General features: G+C 37.7%; 1 protein-coding gene across 4 annotated transcripts in view; it reads right to left on the bottom strand.

Moving 5' to 3' along the window:
- The window catches only part of atad2b (ATPase family AAA domain containing 2B), a 146785-nt gene extending 124866 nt beyond the window's left edge, over window positions 1–21919 (bottom strand). The window contains exons 1-14 of one of the 4 annotated variants that reach the window (XM_055232040.1): window positions 21605–21919; window positions 16459–16607; window positions 15591–15622; window positions 15079–15226; window positions 13533–13635; window positions 11546–11681; window positions 10686–10841; window positions 9539–9614; window positions 8583–8684; window positions 6680–6791; window positions 6490–6605; window positions 5554–5728; window positions 4278–4366; window positions 619–778 (exon numbers count right to left, since the gene is read on the bottom strand). In XM_055232040.1, the coding sequence (XP_055088015.1) occupies window positions 619–778; window positions 4278–4366; window positions 5554–5728; window positions 6490–6605; window positions 6680–6791; window positions 8583–8684; window positions 9539–9614; window positions 10686–10841; window positions 11546–11681; window positions 13533–13635; window positions 15079–15226; window positions 15591–15622; window positions 16459–16607; window positions 21605–21691 (1641 nt within the window). In that variant the 5' untranslated portion in view covers window positions 21692–21919. The remainder of the gene's footprint in view (window positions 1–618; window positions 779–4277; window positions 4367–5553; window positions 5729–6489; window positions 6606–6679; window positions 6792–8582; window positions 8685–9538; window positions 9615–10685; window positions 10842–11545; window positions 11682–13532; window positions 13636–15078; window positions 15227–15590; window positions 15623–16458; window positions 16608–21604) is intronic. The other 3 variants (XM_055232042.1, XM_055232043.1, XM_055232041.1) reach the window with 3 other exon arrangements.
- Between the last annotated feature and the right edge of the window lie 769 nt (window positions 21920–22688).

Genomic DNA, 22688 nt, shown 5'->3' with positions numbered 1-22688 from the left:
AAAAAACACACAGATTCGAAGTCATTTTTTTTATCTAGAGTTGTGAAAAGTATCGAAAACCTAATTCTAATCCATAGTAAAACTGGTATCGAAACTAGATACTTGTTTGAGCCACTAACAGGACAGAAATAAACCTTTGGAAAGATCTTGAGCTGTATCAGAACAACTATAAGAGCACACAGACTAGTATATGCCCATGGATCACTATGTGCAATTCTTCAGTCGTCCAGGTAGGTTTCAAATGTAACACTACATGGTAATACAGAAGACAACAGAATGTGATTTTCAACATTAAATCGTAGTACTTTGTAATTAAAGAGTGTTTTTACTATCAATGTGGTATCGGTATTGAGCATCGAGTCTATTCCTGAGTATTGAAATTGAGTTGAGTAGACTTAACATGTAGTGGAAGTCACGGTCATCAGCACAAGCCCTGATAAAGCTACCTGGGTCAGTAGCAAAACATCACGTTCTAAAGTAAGTCCGGATGTTTTAGTTTGTCTCTTTGATGTATTCTATGGACTTACAATCATTGTGCAATCGAAACAAGCATTGACCATCAAGCCTTTCCTTAATCTTGTCCTTGCGTAACACTACTGAACATCTCTGAGCTGTTACCTTCTTGTCGGGCAGGTTAAAGAGAAACTCGCGGTCGAAGCGTCCGGGCCTCCTGAGCGCTGGGTCGATAGAGTCAAGTCTGTTTGTAGCACCAATGACGACTATCTCCCCTCTGCTGTCGAGACCATCCATCAGAGCCAGCAGCGTGGACACTATAGAACTGAGCAGACACAGGGACACAATTACATGTTAAAGGGGGCGGCGACAGTAGCTCGGTTGGTAGAGTGTTTGGGCACTGATCTGAAGGTGAACAAGACAAAAATCAGTTAAAAGAAACATATGGCATCGTAATAATAGTCTATTTTTTATTGTAACGTTTTATTTGGATTTGGAAGCGACAGTTGTTCAGTTGGTAGCATGTTTGTCAATCAATCTGAAGGTTGGAGGTTCGAATCCAGCTCTCGACATGATCATTAGATCGACTGACTTTCAGCTCCCAGAGATAAATGCTGCTGTTGCGTCCTTGGGCAAGACACTGGTCTATGAATGTGTGTGTGAATGGGTGAGTGGTTCCTTGATGTAAACAGCTTCGAGTGCCTTGAAAGTGAAAGAAAATGTGCATATACATTTAAACATGAGCATGTACATTTAAACGTGACCATTTATGCACTGTAAAATAAAACTAATGTGCTAATAAAGCTCATTAAAATAAACAAACATTGAAATTACCATTAGAATTCAACCATCTGAATGCATATACTGTATGGCCTGTCAGGATTACCATTTTGACTTCTTGTTCAAAATATGATAGACCAACTTTTTTTTTAGCTCAATACAGTAGTGAGGAACTTTTTCTTATTTTTTATGCCGTAGTAGACTTAAATGTTAAACTTTGATCTGCAGTGGATGCCTATAGAACATTGCAAAGGAAATGGAAGAATGGAATAAAAATGGCTGCTGATAGGAGTAAGTTTGGTGCAGGTGCATGAAAAGAGGAGCTTCATAGACCTACACCAGCATTTTTGTGAGTTGAGGAGTTTGACTGTTTATTCAAGATTACATCAACTACGCTAACAATTACAAGTCTGGTATTTAAGATGAAAGGTTATAGGGCTGTTAATTTGATTGAGATTATAAGCATTAATGTGCAGGCAAACTGTCAAAATGAAAACTTAACTGAGCCAAACAACTAGATTCTCCTTTGAACAAGTATCAACACTGGGGGGGGGGGAAATACATAAATAGTTAATCAACCATCTACAGACCATCTATTCAGGAAAGGTCAAACTTCATTCTATCATTTAACACATTATAAATAGAGAACGGGTGATAGAATATGGGATCCAGCAGCAATATCAGCTGATATCAATAGATGTTTGTGGATAGTGGCATCGCCAGACATCGACAACCTGAGATTTGTCTTTTTGAACAGTAAAAATGTGTAAAAAATTGAAACAGGGGAGCATTATAGGGCTGCATCGTTACACGAGCAGGAAACAAATTATTTAAATTCATGTTCATTTGTGATCTTTGCTTCATTTGGACTTTAAAAGCTAAAAATCTGTATCTGCTAATATTGGTAATCAGCCACAGTCGTAAAACAAATGGCATTAAAAACAAAAAAATCCATATGGGCCCATTCCTAATTATAGATATTAGAACCAACTACTGAAGTGTTTCATTGTGCAGTTTCATTAATTTGGTTATTTTTACTCTAATAGTCACAGTAATCCTGTTTCTAAGTGAACCTTATAAGATTTCGTCAGTCAGTGGCAGTGTTATAAATTAAGTTTCAATATTATAGTTTATCGTGGTGTTTTCTGAAGCAATATACAGCTTTTAATTTCTTATTGTGAAAAGGCCTACTGTGTACACTAATGAGAAGTACAATAGAACTTTCTGCTTTTACATAAAATACTAATTCTAACCTTAAGCCTAATATGAATAATGCATTTGTCTTGATGAGGTCTAAAATGATAAGCACTAGTAGCTGATGAATACATAAATATCAATGTACTGTATATGCAAAGCAATCACACAAACTGAGCCCTTAGAAAGTGAAGCAGCACCCCCCAGTGGCAAGAAAAGTGACTGCTGTTTACAGTTTACTACCAGGATGTGTGTATGACATTGGAAAGCAGGTAACACATTTTTACAAAAACAGTGCCTTTATAGAAAATGTATAAAAATGTAATTATGCTAAAATGGTAAAAGGTCACATTTTTATATAGCGCTTTTCCACCTTCAAGACACTCAAAGCGCTTTACATCTAGGAACCACTCACCCAATCACACACACACACACACTCATACACCAGTGTGGGTTAAATGTTTTGCCCAAGGACACAATGACAGCATTAATTCGTGGGAGCTGGAAAAGCACCGCCAACCTTTGGATTAGAGAACAAACACTCAACAGCACAGCTACATTTGTGGGCGACAGTAGCTCAGTTGGTAAAGTCAGAGCTTGCCACATTTAAATAGAAAGGCAGTTTTTAGTGGCTATGTTCACATGCAGACGGAAATCTAATTATTATCCGATTTCTGGACATTTAAGATTATTTAAATGACACCAGTAGAACCGCAAAGTCTGATGTGAGTGATCAGAGGGACCATGATCGGAAAGAAATCCGATGAGCCTGCTGCTTACATTTTAAAGTCATTGTTAAGTAATTAATACCCAAACCCCAACTCCTAACCCCTTAATAAATGCTTTATTAAGGCTAATAAAACGGTCACCCTTTACTTTAAAAGAGCCCATATTACGCCATTTTCTGATTTCTGTTATAGTGTTGTTACTTCTATGATCAGAAAAGATTCTAGTTATTTTACTGCTGATATTTTAAAATGGTCAAATAATAATAAATTTAAAAAAATCTGGTAATATTCAGATTTAGAGTGGGCATGTAACCACAGCCCCTGATAACTGCTGCCCTTTCTGTCACAGTTGGCCATGTTTTTTGACTGGTTTGGACACTGGGGTGAAGTAAAGTCCATTTTGTTAGTCATCAGAACACTAACAAAATACTGAAATACAAAATACTAAAATGCTCAAGGCACTACATTGCTGCTCTCTTCTTGGTAACACTTTATTACAACTACACCTCAATTAGCTTAATTACTTACAAAGCCTGAATCTTGTGAATTAAGTCTTTAATACCTTAACCCCAACTCCTAACACCTTAATTAATTATTGCTTTATTAAGGCTATAAAAGTGTTAAAGGGCCCATATTATGCTGTTTTCTGATCTGTTATTGTGTTGTTTCTTCATCAAATACATACCCAAAAACCCAAAACATTCTTCTTCTCTCAAACTTTAAACAGTCTGTTCCACCTTATGATGTCATGTGGTAATACAGAAAGTGCTCCATTATGTTTTAAAACTCCACACACCTTCACTAGAACCATTTGGATGATTTCAGCTCTAGAACTGCCCATTTCTACCAAACAAAAGGTGAAATGTAGCCGTTAACTTGAAAACTACCTCTGCATGACATCACAAGGTGGAACAGAGCGTTTTGAGCTTTGAAGATGTACACAGACTAATAAAAGATTTACTTAAACATGTGTGAATGGAAAAAAACACAACTCCATGAATGTTTTTGAGGGGGCAACAACATTCTAACGTGCCTTAAAGCTCACAAAAGTAAATTTTACGTAATATAGGACCTTTAATGTAAATGACGCCTAAATTCACAATAGAAACCTTCCGTTCTTACCTGTGTATCTGGTCTTGTCTGCTCGAACGCACTGGAGCCAAACCATCAATTTCATCAAAAAAGATAATAGACGGCCTCATCAGATACGCCTGTTCAAATAAAAATAATTATTAAAACAAACATGGACTCACAGAAACAACACAAGCACAGAGTTCTTACACTGTACTCTATTAGGATTTATACACAAAAAGGCAGGCAGAGGATGCAAGAACTCAGACCCATGGTGCATTGCAGAGGAATTGGAAAAATGTAATGGAAAAATGGCTGCTGATAAGAATTGGTCTGGTGGAGGTATATGAAAAGAGGAGCTTCACAGACCTACAGCAGCATTTTTGTGAGTTGAGAAATTTGACTATTTATGCAAAATTATGGGAACTACTTAAAAACAATTCAAGTTTGTTTTTTAAGATGAAACGTTACAGGCTGTTTATATTTTAGATTACAAGCATTCATTTACAAATTTACATGTAAAAATGAAAACTAAACTGAACCCTATATTACTAAATTAAACTAAATGAGGGGCAAATTAGGAATCAGGAAAACTCATAACCAAAAAAAAGAAAAAAAAAAAAAATTTATAGGTTGATTAAAATAAATGTAAAGTTTCTGTCAAATGGAAAACCTAAGTCTTATTGTGATACACATTTACAGATATGACAATATTGGATAACACAATTATTAAAAACATTTATTGGGCAGGTTGATCAAAAGTCGATACTAAAATCGAAACTAAAACAAGTACTGAAACTAGATACTCATTTAAGCAAGTAATACAAATAAATAAAAAAAATAAAATAAAATTGGGACCTTTCTTGAATAGTTTCCTCTCGAGTTTTGTCAGAACTAGTGTAAGACCACATGGTATAATAAACAAATACTGTTACTTAGTGTGGGAAATTACAATATTGTCTAAAAAAAAAAAAAAAGCTTTTAAAAACATTTAGCTGTGTCAAAAATCTGTATCAAGTAACTCTCCCTCTAGTGAGTCTATTCTAAGGGATTAGAGTGTTCGGAGTTTAGGGGGTTAGGAAAGGGGGATTTGAGAGATGGGGGATTCACGAGTTAGGGGGTCAGAGAGTTAGGGTTAAAAGGTTAAAGGTTAGAAGATTGGAAGGTTAGGGGGTTAGGGTTAGTATCGAAATCGAGTTTAAATTTTAGTGTTGTGACAGCACTAAACCCTATAACATTATGATTTCAAAAGGGGCAGTGTAGTTCTTTTTGCATAATCCAGGATCTTTACATAGAAATCTTTTGAGGTGTGGCCAAATGTTCTCACCTGATCAAACAGTAACCGTAGCTGGCGCTCAGATTCGCCAACCCACTTGCTGAGACAGTCTGCTCCTTTCCTCATGAAAAAAGAAACCTTCCGGTCGCCTTGGCTACACTCGTTGGCTAGAGCTCGAGCTACCAGGGTCTTTCCTGTTCCTGGGGGACCATAGAACAAACAGCCCCTGAAAGAGAGAAGAGCAGATGTCTCAGTACGTATCTATTTAATGGTGTATTTATCATCCATTATTGCATACAAACATGGGGTGGGTAATATTAGTTGCTTTAAAATACAAACGGATACAAAAGCTAGTACAAAAACGAGATGCTCATTTGTGCACGTGTTGATGCTAACAGAAATAGGGCAAAATGTATATTTTCGTGAATAATTTTGGTAAAGTTGCAACAATTAATCGAATAAGTTTGATCAACATTTCATCAATATCTTGACAATACTGACTCTAATACACAAGCATAACAATGTTTTATGACAAACACAGTGCCATTATTGAATCAAAATACCAATTTCTGCACCGATCCAGCATTTCCAGTTTCGGTGCCGATTCTGATAATACAGCTTTAAGTATCTGCCGATACTCGATATCAACCGATACCAGGGCAGAGATTAAAGACGGCTTGCCTGGGATCCAGAATACAGACTTTCAATGCTTTATGAAGATGCGAGTCTGGTCACCGATGAATATTAGTGTTTTCAAATGGGCATGATTGACAGGTAGATTATCCAATCGGGGACATGCATGGTCTGTCGGTATTGGAAAAATTGGAGACTGTAAAACATGGCGGATTTATGCAGAATCAATGAGTGAATCACTAAGCTCTGTTCATCTGCAGTGAGAGAAATTTTATTTTATTTGACGTGTCACTGTTTACACTTGGGATCAAATTCATTCATTCATTTGGTCTTTATTAAGGACATAAGTCTCACCTGGGCGGCTGAATTTTGAACTTCTCAAACACTTCTGGGTAAAGCAGCGGGAACACCACCATCTCCTTAAGTGACTGAATGTGATCCCTGAGACCGCCCACATTGTCAAACTTCACCTAAAAACAAAAATGGTCAATCAAATCACATTAAAACTACAGGACAATCAAATCTTAAATGCCTTCATCCTTACCGTAGTGTCAAGGTTCATGGGGTCCACATCTGCCAAACTTGCCCCAACCTTGGCTCGATCTCGCAGAACTCCACTGGCCAAATCTTCTGCAGTCAAATTCATGGGCAAACATCTGTAGAGCGAGTCAAAATGATCAACTTTAGTATCATTTATTTGTTTACAAGTAAGCTATCTAGAATCCTTCAGCTGTAACAGGTCGAACTACATAGATACAAGTCTATTGCCCAGTTCCAGTTTAGCTAATATAATAATAGCAGTTTGTTAAAGATGTATTGTGCAACTTTCTGGAGGTGGTACGTCAACTGCACGATTCCATGGAAAAAGAAAGTTAAAACCATACTTTTTCACAGTATGGAATGAACCCAGTCTGTTTCCAGGGAAATCTTCATTTTCGCTATAATCCTCCACAGAAATAAACAGGCGGAAACCCTCCTCCAGGCCAAATAAGAGTCAGGTTTGTGGAGATGCAAGCGCACTCACAGTACAGACACATGTTTTTCTATGTCCGTGCAAAAAACAGCAAACTCAAATAAAAGTATGTGTGTTTTTTTTTATGTCAAAGAATTGTTAAGGAGAGAATAGAAGTTTATATATCACCAGTAACTGTTAAAATATTACAGTTCAATCTGCTTATCCTTCGATTCTTAGGGTTTCATACGCAAAGATGAGCAGGTCTCGATTTATCAGAAAGAGATGGAACAAGGACAGAGCTGGAGGCGTCCTTGGTGAGGCTGCGCGGGAGGATGAAAGTTCCCAACATTAATCTTTTGAAATATGACAAAGGGCATTTGTAAAAAATGAGTTTCATTTCAACAATGCTGTACAATGCGTTCAGATGAAGGGCAGGGGCCTATATAACTCTGAGAAATTCACTGTTTTTGAAAGAAATATTAAGTTATGATCAATAAATGTGAGACTTATTATTTGTGATGGATTATCTCTCTCCTCTGATGGCTTTATGTCCTTTCAACTGACGACAATCGCATCTTTTGAGTTGAATAATGGCACCACTAACATACTAATGTTTTTTTAACTTTTGTTTAATTGTGCTGACAGAGAAGACGTTTAACTTTATGCCCGTTTTTGTTTCATGTGGATAATTACAGTTATTACAGACATAAAATAAATCTACAATCTGACATTTACACCACAAATTCCACAACAGAATTCTGACTGTAGATCATAAAATCCTCTTGAAGTGCCTGAAGCATATCTGATTTAACAATGCTACATGTAATTAGCTCCAAAATTATCTTTCAAACAGAACTCACGCAGTAGTAGCAGATGGGTTTAAATACATTTTTTCTACTTGAAGCAAAGGAGTGCCCCAAGGCTCAATTATGGGGCCGCTACTTTTTACTATATTTATCAGTTCAGCTGGTTGCAGTTCAAGAAAAAGCCTCATACTGTTACATGCAAATGATGCTGTTTTGTATGCAAGTGCTCCCTCTGCTGATCAGGCAATTTTAAAACTGCAGCAAGGTTTTACCACCTGCTTGTCTCCATGGATATGTCACCGCTTTGCCCTAAAAATTCTATAGTGTGAAACTTTACTATTTGGTGTAAGTAACTGGTCAGATCTGTGGAGAGGCAAGTCTGCTCACAACCTCCTACAAAGAAAAATACACATTTTCAATGTATTTTCTGCAATAAAAGCACCTCTAATTGAATAAACGTGACTTAAATGACTTAAACTTATTTAAATTAAAACATTCCAGGTAAAGAAATAATAGCTCCATGCAGATATCAAGTGGTGGACCCGTTCCAGAAAACTTAAATCCACTTTTAAACTATAGTAATCACAGGATGTTGTGATGTCATGTGAACCAAACCTATTGTTTCATTGCCTTACAGCTGAGTCAAAATAAATAAAAAGAGAAAAAAGAAGAATCCCAGCTGTCACCTGTTCCTGGCTCGAGTCATGCTCTTGCTCTTCCTCCTCTCGAAGCGCTCCTCGTCTGATGAAGACGTGGTGTCACTACTGTGGATGGCGTGTTTCTTCACTCTGACAAAGGTGTGAGAAACAAACTCAGTGGGACAGAAATGGCACAGACACAACACTACAGCTCTGTCAGTGAAGGGAAATGTCCTATAACCCCATATAACCCCTTTCTATTAGGACTACACTTGTCATGACACTAAAATTTGGATTTCGATACTATGGAATAGACTCAATCAATAAACTGTGGCTGTACTATTGTGTGAAAGGGACTTGTTTAACAGCACATATTAGCTCTCCTGTTGTAGTTGCAGCTCAGTCAGTTCTTTATGGTCAGATTGTGTTAAAACAAAACTCAGATTAAAGTCTAATTTGAGTGGTTTCTGAGTGCTTCTGACACTGCAGTGCCTCTTGTTAGCTTCCACCCCCCAGGGAATGTTGATGACATCAGTTGCAAAGTATCAATATCGCAAAAACTGATCTAAAACAATTTAGATACAAACACAGAAGGCAGCTGATTTTCGCCTGCCCCTTTGCGGTATGTTGCTGTAAAGACTTTGTGTCAAAATGGCTATCAAACGCTGCTGAATCCTACATATATCACTGAAAAAACATGGGAGAATGATGCAAGCAAAGCGCATTGAGTGTGTATCAAGGGGATAGGGGAAATGAAGATTTTCTGAGCAATAGTGTCTTGAATACAGGAGAATAAACATTACTCAAACATGCATGATTCATTGTAAATACAACTTTGAATGGGTAAATGAGAAAACGATACAATGGCAAAAGCTCTTAAAAGCCAATTTTGAATAGTGTGTCATCTTTAAACCCGATCATTTGTGTTCATGATCATTTTTTGTGCTTCCCGTCTCAACATAACATTACAAACTTATGGAACAACTCATAGAAATCAAACTAACCTTATATGGCTTATTCTGGCTGGAGATCGGTGAGTATCAAAAAGTGAGGGATTGCTTTGTTTGCGGTTGGCAGGCACTGTGGACCCAAAGGAGGAAAGTGTTAGTCATATTGTGCATGTTTAGAATATAGTATAATCTAACACTGATAAAACGTTTCAACATAACAACACAATGTAATTTGTGTTTGTGATACAATAAGTTAATAAGTTGCTAAGTTGCAACTACAGGCAGTGGACATCAAAGTTTTCACACCAGGTAGCGTCTCTTAATTCGCTTTCCAACTGCTCCTAGGAATAGACCAAACAAAAACTGGACCGTCTTTAAACCTTGTCCAGTTGACCGAATTGAAATTTTGAAAGTCTAGCTGCTCATCCAAGCAGCTTCTTCAGTTCTGGTCAGATTACTGCTGGACACTGCCTTATATCCGTCTGAAGGGAGGAGCGAACTACACTGAAACCAACACTTATTTTTTTACAGTTTGTTTGTTAGCTAGATCTATTAAACTACAAGTGTGAACTGCGCCCGAGTCATATTTTGAATAATCGTTCAGGCCCGTAACGAGTGCTCTCTTAATTTTATGATGATTATTTGTGATTACTTATGATTACTTTGATGACTTTGTTTTGTTTATTGTGATTTTAATGTCTTTCTTATTCTGTAAAGCACTTTGCTTCACACTTGTGAGCATACTGGCTATCACTATTGTTTTCATGGTTTCCTTGTTTTGATTTAGACATAATTTATCTCCCATTTATAACTCCATCCTTAGACCTAAGCCCCCCATTCCTGCTCAAAGATGGATTGTCTTTCCCCACAAAAATTGCTTCTTTAACTCTCCTCTCAAACCAGTTATTTTAAGATCTGTACCTCACTATCTTCAAACGAGTGGTTGGTGGCTTTGAGATGCACAGCAGATTGGGGTCCTGAGCTGCTCTTTCGATGGTGTTGGTACATTCTTATGGAGTGGCTGTTAAGTTTCTCCAAAATAATACTCACTGCAGTCTTCCCTACACTAAAACAGTACTGAAATATTGACTAAACAAGAGGTAGACCTAAACTGTAAAACAAGACCAAAGCTTCAATATGTATGCATTCAGTTGGAGCGGAAAATGCTATATAATTTTGCATTAGTCCCTGTTGTACTTACCGATGGGTGGTGCCTGATATCTCTGCACAGTTTTGCGTTGCCTTAAATTGTACGGTCGGTCGTTCTCTTCTCCGGCCTCCTCTGCTTCATCTCCTTCATCATCCTCATCATCTTCATCGTCATCCTCGGCGTCTTCCTCCTCTTCCTCTTGAGACTCTAAAAGCCAAAAGCAAGTCTTACGGTTCTGAATAGGCCAAATTGAAATGAAATAATGTTGACTTTTCAATATTACTGTGTACTCTGCAAATAATGAGAACTTTCATTAAATTCATCAGTAATATAGGTCACCAAGTTCTTGTTTGTGAGACCTGGACACTGAGTTCACCGGATTTTTACAGTTTCATTTACTTTGATTAGATGAAGAGTAGTGGTGTCATTTTGGTCCTGCTTTTACAATATATCTTCCAAAACCTTTAATAACTTCACTGACATTGGAAAGTTCTGATTGGAAAAAAGTAAAGTAAAGTAATATTTCTTGGCTTGCAAATAAAAAAAAAATAAAAAGTTGCTGACGTAAATTTAAAAGCATGCCATTAACCAAGACCAACATATATTAACGGTACACTGCGTAACTTTTCTGGAGGGACGCTCTGCTCCCTGCTTGTTTCCACCGTATGAAATTAAAGTTAAGTGGAGACAAGTCACCAGGACAAGTAACTGGTCAGATCTGTGAAGAGGCAAACATTCATTCTTTAATATTAAAAAAACACAAGATAAATACATTTCATTCTCTACTGCAGGCCATTCAAGGCAAAGTAATAATATCTCCATACACATCAGATAGCAGATCCTCAACCCACAAGAAAAGTTCCACAGTGCACCTTTAAGAATTTGTTTTGGTATTGGTAAAGTCAGTCTACCTTCAGTACCATCATCATCATCATCATCCTCCTCTTCTTGATTTGCTTTGCTCATGGATTTGTGATGAGCGGGAACGTATGTACTCCGCCGCATCGACTTCCTGCGTTTCACCCGAGAATACATGTCCATATTTTCCTGAGAATCAAAGTAATGGGTTTGAGTTAATACCTGGATGTCAGTCATCTTCTTCAGGTTTTCAGCCCTTGATTTGCAGCTAATAAAACTTGTAACTTGACAGAAGAGCTAGGACATAATTTGGAGTGTTTATTCAGAACACAAGTAACAAAATGTGGGTGCAACATTTGCTAAACCAATATACTCACATTTTCTCCAGAATATTCTAGGTAACACTTTATAATAACTACACCTTAAGTCTTTTTTTCATGCTTTATTAAGGCTAATTAATTCATAATGAATAGTTTAATAAGAATGATTCAGGCTCGGTAACTACTTTATGCCCTAACCTCTTCTCTAGGCTTTAAAGAGCCACATGCAGCTCTTTAAAGCTTCCAGCTCTTTGTATTTTGATTGAGAAAAAGAAAGTTTGGGAAAACATTTTCGGGTATACTTTATCAAGTTTGTATTTGACAGTGTTTGTATCATACCAAAGAGTATTCATTTTATAGAAATAATTATTTATATTTTTTACTATTCATCTGAGCAAATCCCATGCATAAAATTTAAAAAAAATAATGATAATTTGTGGAGTGAATATTACACATAAAATGCACCAGAACGCAGGAAATTACATATCATTTGCTCAAAACCCCCAGACCGCCTAAAAACACTTCAAATAAGTCCACAATGTCCATAAATACAAAATGTTGTATATACTTTATAATGTATTAATGGGTGCAAACATGCCACTTACTTCTTTTAAATTAGTTTATTAAAAGAAAAAAAGCATGGCTCTTTCTGATTTCATTTGGTTAGAAATGTGCCAATGAGGCTCTTTGGCTGTTAAAAGTTGCAGACCTCTGTCTAACACTAACGTATCAGAGCTGGTGTCTGGTCATGTTCCTCCCAGGTGACTTTGCTCTGCTCCTGCACCTGCTCCTCTTGGATGTACCTCGTACTCACCGGAAAACCAGAGACGGGGCTTTCACTGTTGTTCCCCCACGACTTTGGAATAGTCTGACCTTCAAAACTAGATTGTGCTGAACTATAAATTGTTTTAAATCCACACTTAAATCTCACCTTCATGAGCTTGTTTCTAATACAAGTTGAGATGTGTTTTTATTGTTTTGTTTTCATTTCTATTTTTAATCTTTGACATTTAGTTTTGCCATTTTGTATCTTTTATTTTGACTTGTATTTTTTCTATTGTCGTCCTGTACTGTAAAGCACTTTGAGCACTGCAGGCTGTTGTAAATGTGCTATATAATAAAGCTGACCTTGACTAACACTTTAAGTAGTTAATAAGCTTGAATCCTTCTTAATAAAGTACTTCTTCATTATGATTTTTTTCAAAGTCTTTTTTCCATGCATTATTAAGCCTGTAAATTGTGTGGTTACCAAATTTTATTATGGATAATAGCACTAGGCATAGAAAATTATTTTCACTGATTCACTTCAATTGTTCAGATTAAATTGTCAAGGAATATGTTTGCATTTATTTATTTATGTATAGTTATCATTTTATTTAAATGGAACAGTGCATATTAATTAACAAGAACCCATGTAAATATGACAGATTTAGCTGACTAATTTTCATCTCTAGTACCATGGCAGGTTGGATTAGACAACACAAAATAGCCACAAAACAAAGTACAGAATTATTTTGAAAGCTACAGATACATAAATTAGTAAAAATTTAGCAAAAACAACATGCAGATTTTTTAGCAGTTGGCTCAATATTACACCAGTCATAACTTCACTATGATCTTCACTATGGATCAAACTTGGGCGACTGAGGGATTACACAGACAATTTAGAATCTTTTCATTCAATTGTTGTGAGAGTCTTAAGTTATGATGAAAAACTCACTTCCTCCGTGTCTCCGTTCCACATGCGAAGTTGTTCCACCTCCCGACTCGAATGTCGAATGTTGCTGATGTTGTCCATTTCCTGGAGGACAGCTTCAGCAGTACTAAAAATATAAAAACAGACATTACACCATAGCAACAGTGAAGAGTTTCTCGATAGTAAACCTGGTTTATAAGTTCACGTTAATTAAATTTGGGCTGTGTGTCATGTCAACTTTACTAATAACAGATGTTTGGATATGAAGTTTAAACATGAGCTTTTATTATTAGCACTTACTGATAGCTGTAAGCTCTTAATAACAGACAGAGGTGGGCGATGAGACAATGGACTCATAATGTGTTTTAACCCTGCTGTGATAAACTGCCAACCTGGAAAGCCTGTTATATTGTTTTCTATTTAATATAATGTAACTGCTCAAACACAGACAAAGTTCCGGCTACAGTTTAGCTTCCAATACTGGTCAGGCTCAATCAGTATCCAGGTGAATGATCTTAGCTCTAAGAAATAATTGAAATTGAATATGATTGTTGATGTAATAATTATTGACCAGTCTATATTTGGGGTGGGTCAAATTACATTGATTTATAGTTCAATATCTGAAAGCTTGAACAATATACAAGGGATAAGGCAATTGATATTAATTAGATTTGTTGTATTGTACTCACTGGTTATAAAAGTTTTTAATCACATTGCATTTTTGTGTTTTCAAACATTTCCAGACTGTTGGATTGGAAAGGATGGACCAATTCCGTGGCCATAACGTCCATCAGATATCACACCTCCAGATTTCTTTCTACGGGGCTATGTTAAAGATACTGGACATAACTGAACTAAAGCAAAAGACACAGATGTGATTGCAACCATTGATGAAGCTCTGCTACAGTGAACCTGGCAAGAAATCCAGCCCCGTCTTGATGCGTTTCGTGCAGCTAATGTTGCCCATATAGAGGTGCATTAAATGAGATAAAACACTGAATACAATATAACAAGTCTGATTAAGATCTTATCAATTGCCTTTGTAATAAATTGTTTTAATTGTAAAGAGAGTTTATGGACATCCTGTATATTAGGGCTCAGTATTTATCACTTGTACTTTTTCGTTGCAAAAGTGGAGATATTTGTTATTTTAGTTGTAATACAATAAGATTTGAGCTCTAAGGAGTTGTAAAGTCAATCTTAAGGCTAATTATTGGTTCTTTCTGCTATTTATTTGTTCCAGCTCAGGCCTTTTAATGATCCTGTCTATTTAAAAAGGATTTGTTAGGATTATCTTGCTTTATTTTAATCTTAATCGGTGGCATAAAGTAGTTTCAATTATCGTTTATCGCAATATTTCTCTGTCTCAAAATTTGCTCTAGTGACAGGTCTCCCCAAAGACTGGCATTGAGATTATAGTTTTAAAAACATTTAGCAAAATACTACTCTTTACTCATTTAATTTGTGGTCAGTCCCATAGTTCTGTTCTGTATTCATGTCTAGGCAGTTACAGACTTGTTTCATGTTGGCCAGATAAACGCCTCTATAAATAATATTACAGACTTGTTACCTGTTGACCAGCTGGTCGAACAGCAGGCTCTGGTTGAGATGTTCAAACTGGCTCTTCCTCACTCGGCAGCTCCTCTTCAGCTCCACATGGTTGTTCATGTGAGAGTGCTCCCCCTTCCCACGGTCACTGCTGCGGAGACTCATGTAGGCTGAGGAGACAACACATTTGTTTACTGTCAAAACAAAGTGTTTTTTTTCTTCACATTTAAAAGATACTTAATTCCATAGAAAATCAAAATCATACTTTGGAACATTCTCCAAGATCAAGATTTATACCATACTGCCCACTCACAGTACATATGCATGTTTTTCAGCGGAATAAAAATAACCAAAATGAAAAACAAGCTTGTTTTGATGCATTTTAGTCTAAAGTTTCATACTGCTTTAAGAAAATTAAAATAAAATAGCACATTAAAAGCAAAAGCATTATGATTACCTAAGTTACTAATATATCATTATTAAAAGGTAACACCAGTGAGTTTAAATTAGAAAATTTATTAGAAAATGTATTACCGTGCCCATTTTGCACTCCACGAGAAGACAACCTGTAAAATAAGAGCACAATGTAAGAACTATTTAGCAGCAAAAGGCAAATGCTCAGATTTTTATACAGTGATTTTCCAACTTTAAGGCTCTCAAAGCATTTTACATCAAGAAACAACTCACCCATTCACACACACATTCATACACCAGCGTACACGGACACTGAGGGCGAGGAGGGTTAAACCGTCTTGCCCAAGGACAAAACAAAAGCATTCATCTGTGTGAGCTGGAATAGCACTGCCAGCCTGTGGGTCAGTGGATTTCAACGTTCAACCAAACCTGTTTTTATATCGAGAGCGGGATTCGGACTCTCAACGCTCCACCAACTGAGCTACTGTCGCCCCAAAAAGATAATTGAGAAAAGGTTCAGCTCAGTGACTGAAAGAAGGCACTGCCAGTCTCCACTACTTAACACTAATAACGCCTTTGATTTCTATAGCACTTTTAGGACACTCAAGGAGCAGGTATGGACACTCACACACCATTCATACTGTACACAGACAAAGAAACAATGAAATGGCGTGAACAAAGGAGATACTTCTAATGTGCTGACCTTCAACTTCAGCAACATCAAGGGAAATTGTTTCACAGTCAGTTAAAACACCCAATTGAAACAACCACACAGTTCATGACAATAGACAAGGACATACAAATAAACACATGATAAACAAAATAACTTAAGTAAATAATTGTGATGGGACAACGTAAAGAGAATGACCTCATGCTGCGTCATAGTTTATTTAAAAAGCCAATAACGGTGGGAACAAATGAGCTTTTTCGTCTAATTGTCCTACACCTGGGCAACCCGAGTATCTGCTGCCGGAGGGGAAGGGCGTACCTGGTGCGATGGGGGGGGATGCTCCAGCTGATCCTCTGGCCCCTGGTCCGAGGAGAAGGAGAGAGGTCACTAGAACTGGCCTCTCGTGTCCTCTTCGAAGGAGGGGAGCGCGGGCTGCTGGGAGTGCTCATGTCACTACTGGGCTCCTTCTAGGAAAAAAAGCAAAAAGATGATTCAACATTACAATTACTAAACCAAACAATAAAACCACACAATGCTGGCTGTCAAAAGGCAACATTTCGAGGACTTTTCATCAATCAGAAAGGTTGTCATAGCGATTTACAATTTAAAACAAAACAATAGTCCAAATGTTTCATCGTTCTGGAACTCATGGATATAGCTCGGGATTGAACATAAAAAAAAACAGATTCTTAAATCCAACATGTTGTTTCAATATGTCCATAGAGATGTTGTATAAAGCTAATAAAAACAAAAAAGTACACAAAAGCGCTATGGAACTTCCTAATAAACTGCTGGGTTAAACACTACAGTTATTAAACATGCTCGAATGCTTTTGAATGAACGTTAAGTGCAGTAATTAGCATTTTAAAATCTCTAATAGGCCAACTAAAAAAATATCTGCTGCATTAACTCACCCATAATCTTCCAACAAGCATAACACAACACTTGAAAAGAGTAGTTAAATAGAAGCATTACTTCTAAGCTATTTCTACAGAACTATTAAGTACAAGACTTTGAATAAGAATCACCAATACGAAGAAACACTTGTGACTAGTCTAGACTGACCACTTCTGTTTATATTTTAAGTTCAGCAAAAAAGCGCAGAAACATCAAGGAAAAAAACACTTACATAAAGACATAAAATGCAGATTACTTGAAACAAAAATAAGACACTAATCCATACTAAAAATAGTCTCGAAACTAGATACTCATTTGAGCAGGTCTTGATGCTAAAAAGTCACGTTCACAGGACAGAAATGAATCTTTCCTGAATAGATTTAGAATGATTTTGAGCTGTATCAGAACAAGTATAAGACCCCTGGACCACTGAGGGATTACACGGATATAACACAGATAATATAAAAGAAAGTACTACAATTTAATGTTGAAAACCACAGTCCAATGAGGTTCATCTGCTCTTCTGTTAATTTATTTTAATAGATTCTTTTTCCAGACCAAGGTTCAGTTTGTTTTCATACCTGACAGTTTCCACCATGGGACTATTAAACGGGACGAGGGGCTTTTTTACTCTCACGTACCTAGGATACTGTTCTGAAGAAGTCGGACTGAAGATGGCACTGTCGTCCTGACTTCACCGGTAGAAAGACAGCGCCAAAATCAGCTGACCAGACATGTCACATCAACATCACGTGACCGCACTGAAGAACGCGAGTGAGCAGTCAAAACTGTCAGGTTGAAAAATCACATTCTATCGTCAACAAAAAATATATGTTTTTTAATTATTATCGTGGTATCAGAAACAGTATTGAGTATCGAGTCTATTCCTTAGTACCGAAATAAAGTTTTACATTTTAGTATCATGATAACACTAACATGAAGGCGTAACGTAGTTCAAAATATGGTCCAAAGTTTTACGGAGATTTACCAAGCAACCCTCAACCGCAGCTATAGAAATGAGGAAAAATCGATAGCCAGAAGACCTTGAGGATACAGATCTAAAATTTCAGTGCAGAGAGAGAAGGCTCAGAGAGGAGACAGCTTGTGCCCAGCTCCTCAGTGTGTTCTGTGAATCATAAGAGAACAGCGTCCAGACATCTGCCCTTGATGTTCATGCCCTTCGCAGCAAAACTTCACTTTGATATAGAAACATATCTAGTGTTGTCACGGGCAACTGTCAGTGTCTGGGTAGGAGGGGTGTCTAGGGTCTGACTGGCAGGACTGTTCAAAGTGCAAGCTGTATCCCACAAGTACATCATTAAGCATGCATCGCACCGCACCAGTGTCTGTGTGTGCAGTCTGCAGAAATGTCCAAGTTATCAACAACGTCTCTTGATGGGCTGGGCAAGACAAAAATGAACACTTCTGCTCCCATCACGATAACAGTATACAGGGAATATTAAAGGGTTATTTCTGGAAACCAAAAGTTGTGTGCGATACCTGGGGACTAGGACTACTAGAATAGCTTGGTTTGGGGTTCCTACATCACTTTTTTTTCGTCATCATTTTTCTTTTTTTTAATAAAGAAAAATGAATTCCTAAAAATCCCACAAAGGATTAATTCTAGAAACCAAAAGGAAGCCATTGAAAAATACATGAAGTTTTTTTGCGCTATACATTTTTTCATTAGTTTGAAGTGTTTTTTTCATAGTTGCAGTGATAAGTTCAAGGATAAATTTTTTAAACAAATTCCATTCACTACAAGAATAATTTATTGATGGTACCTAACCAGCGTACCTAGCGACCCTTCAGAGTACGGCTCCCTACATCGTGCTAGAGCGAGCGAAGCAAAGTCAGTGGAAGCTCCCGCTGTTGTTGCAAAGGCAAATATCTAACGTCGTCCAACATGAGAACGACTTCACTGTTACTCCACTCCTCAACTCCCTCTGATAAAACACGCTCTCCTCTTTTTGCCACTAAACATGTTATAAAACGTAATCATGTCTAAACAGGTTTTTTACCACGTCAAATCGAGAAAGTGTTTAAAACAAGTCATGTGTGAATTACAAGCGTATTTGACTGACGTGTAAAAGCAAAAAGCAGTTTAGAGTATTTCAAAGTTCAGATTTTTGTCAATGCTGAATGTATAAATGTAAAATAAAAAGTGACTAAAAAATAAAACTCACCTCAGCCCGAGCACAACAGCCCGAAAGAGGTGTACTGTTGTGTACTGCCAAATTCTAAGAAAGAACCCCCCAGGTTTGACCTTTTCCTCCCTGTGCTAAAATGACAACACAGGACACATCGAGGGACATGTGAGAATGCAGCACGAAGGTGAAACGAAACACCAGAATCAAATGGTTCGATCTTTTTTTTGAGAATCGTCTCATCACTTTCTACCATTGTTTCGGAGATTACACTAGACTTTCTGTATATTTTTAGGTCATTTTAACTGTTTTAATTACAGGCAATATACTTGATGATCTAATTTTGCTCATCTCTAAAATAACAGTAATATAATTTCTCTTATATTTTGAGTATTTTACATCAATATATGAGTTGAAGCGACACAAAGCACATTTCAAAAGACCAAATGTGATCAACCACCACGCTCACGTAGATGTGTGGAGTGTGCAGACACGTCTAACATTTCTAGACATTTATGCTAATATCCATCACTTTCAGAATGATGAAAAATTGCCATGCCAATTAAAGTAACAATGTGTAACTTTCTGGAAGTGGCACATCAGCTGCTTGACTGCTTGACATGGAAATAAAATGCTAAACCCATACTTTGAAACATTCTCCATTGATAAAGCAGGTTTTATCTGAGAATAGTATAGCAAAAGTTTCCACAGAGACAACAAGCAGGTGGCATAACATTAGCCCGAAGTTACCAGTCAGGTCTGTGGAATGACAAGCCCGCGCATAGTAAGGACACACGTTTGCCATCTTTTTCAGTGTCATAAAAGCATCTAAAATTAAACAAAAAGCATGCTTGTGTTTTAACGACTAAAAAACACAATGTTCTAGAAAGGTGAAAAGTCCTCAAAATGTCGCCTATAGCACAAAGCAGAACCCCCATTCATAGGGCTGTCACAACAACAAATTTACGATATGTCGCTGAATAAAACGCAGACGACAAACAATAATACTGAAACACTGTTCAAAAGCTTAAAACACAATAGATAAATAGCAGAATTACACTTAGGTATTAGTTTGCATCTATAATGAGGGAGTCTACAGCTCAAATCTTGTTGCAATACAGAAAAAAATACAAACTATCCCACCCAAACGCAAAGAAATTGTACACACGATAAATAGTGAGCCCCCAAAAATATAGTTCCAGTACAGTAACATTTATTTAACAATATGCTGTAGTAAAAGGTTAACTCTGTCAACTGGACAAAAAGTTGTAAGACTGAAGACGTTTCGCTCCTCATCCAAGCCGCGTCTTCAGTTCTGGTCAGATTACTCCTGGACACTGCCTTACATCTTTATCTGAAGGGAGGAGCTAACCACACTCAAACTGTAAACAGCCATTGTCTCCCAGCTTCAGGCTTAATGGCCTCCAAAAAAAAACGATTAATTAGCGATTAGCTGATATAGTCATCATCCTGACAGACTGAACCATTTATACTCATTAGGACTTGTTGGAGTGACACATAGCATGGCAGGGGACAAAATGTGATCAATCAACACATGTCAGCAAGCAGCTAGTGCCATTGGCAATTAGGAGTAACATCTGTACACTTTGTTCCCTGTATTAGAAATCTGAACTAACCTGTGGCGTGTACTGCAAACCACAAAGCCTCTCCTCGCGTAACCCCTCTGTTTACATTCACACACAAAAGCATGTCACTGAGTTTATAGGTCAGCCTGTACGACAAAACAACCCACAAGGGAGAAAGTAACACAGCAAAACGACACTTTACAACCCGGTAAATAAACCATCTGAGTGCCAGCTTAGAGAATAATTGGATTATTTTGGCTTTTTGGCATTAGCTGCAGTAAGTTCACCAAGTTCAGACTTGTTAAATATGGGACACGAGCCAGCCAACTGTTGTGAACCTGGACCTCCCTTCCCCCACTGAGCTAGCACGGTTAGCATAAAAGGCTAGCCAAACTAAAGCTTTATCGACACAAATTTAACACAATGAATGGGGTAATTTGTATGTCCAAACGGGAGACACAACCCACTGGTAATTGTGTTCTTAAAAAGTATAGTTGTCCTACCATGGAAAGCGTATTAGCCGAGACAATAGCAAAACAAGTGAGCCGGACAAAGGGAGCTAGCTAGTGTAGTTAGGCTAGCTCGGGAGTAACGGCGCTAGCTCGCGGTTTGACAGTTAACAACCGCGTTTGACGGAAGTGACAGCGGAGCCGATTGGTCACTTTAACAGCTGAAAAGTGCAGCTATATGACCATGTGAGTGTCGATACGATGCGTTTATTCGTGTGGCAGGGGCACTGTTTTAAGCCGCGTGAGGCCACACAAGAGATGGAGCGACTCGGCTAGTTAGCATTAGCACTAGCTCACCGGTAAAGAAAAGAAACCGGCTTCTTACATGATCATCTTTCCTCTGCGACGACGAGCGAGTCCTGGAGGAGATGAAGGGGTCGCTCCTCGGCTGTGAGCTCCGTGTGTTCACCATGTTTTAACCTGTGTTTAATCCTCTAGAATATGTCCCGAGCCGGCTCCAAACACTGTGTTCAGAGAGCGCAGCATCGAGGCGCCATTTCTGTGTCTCCGCGGCCGCCTGTGTGTGTGTGTGCGCCCCTCTGCCCCTGCGCCCTCCCTCCGCTCTGCTCGGGCTCTCTGCTCGGTTTGGCAGGTGCAGACATCTGTGCTGACTGGACCACGGCTTTAAAGTGAGTCTGACAGCTACAGCGCGCAATTAAAGGGACATTTAAGTGAATTAATGCAGTGAGGATCAGTTTTAAAGCCATATAGGGGAGAATTCCAGGAAAAGCTCTCTCCATGGAGATGAGCAGGGGTCAGGTTGCAGGACCCCCCCCCCCCCTCCCACCAGATAAGTTACATAGTGTGACTTTAAATAACATGTAAATGCCTCAAATTATTTTAGGGAAATTATGATAATGTTGCTTTTTTGACAGGTGAAAACACATTATTGGACAGTTTAAACATACATTTAAAAAACATAAAGATGTGCATGTTTATATGTCAGATAATAATTATTGTGTACATTGATTGATTGATTAATTGGTTGGTTGATTAATTGGTCGGTTGATTAATTGGTTGATTGGTTGGTTGATTGGCTGATTGATTGGTTGGTTTTCATTTCATGTTTGTGCCAAAAGTAAAAAAATAAAAAATCATATCATTTACATACTACATATATTGTAAACAACAGAAAAGCACAGAAAAGGAGCAGGCGGGAAGAAGAGAAACTTATATTAACTCACCCCTATTATTAAGTTAATTACTCCATTTACCGGTGATTTTGTTCTTCCATAATTATTTTATTTTTATATTTCATTTTTGCACCTAGAAGAGAAGACTGGAGGTTCAATCACAGTGAGTTAACCTGAGCAGTGTAAGGTGTACGAGGGATGGAGACTGTTTGTGAGGAGTATCTCTAAATCTGGAAACTTCAGATCAGCAAAAACTGTTCATCTGTGTCACCAGCA

Source organism: Periophthalmus magnuspinnatus, chromosome 24 (genome assembly GCF_009829125.3).
Source record: "Periophthalmus magnuspinnatus isolate fPerMag1 chromosome 24, fPerMag1.2.pri, whole genome shotgun sequence".
NCBI lineage: Eukaryota > Metazoa > Chordata > Actinopteri > Gobiiformes > Gobiidae > Periophthalmus > Periophthalmus magnuspinnatus.
Note: the sequence above shows the minus strand (reverse complement) of the source record. Positions and strands in the feature narration are given on the sequence as shown.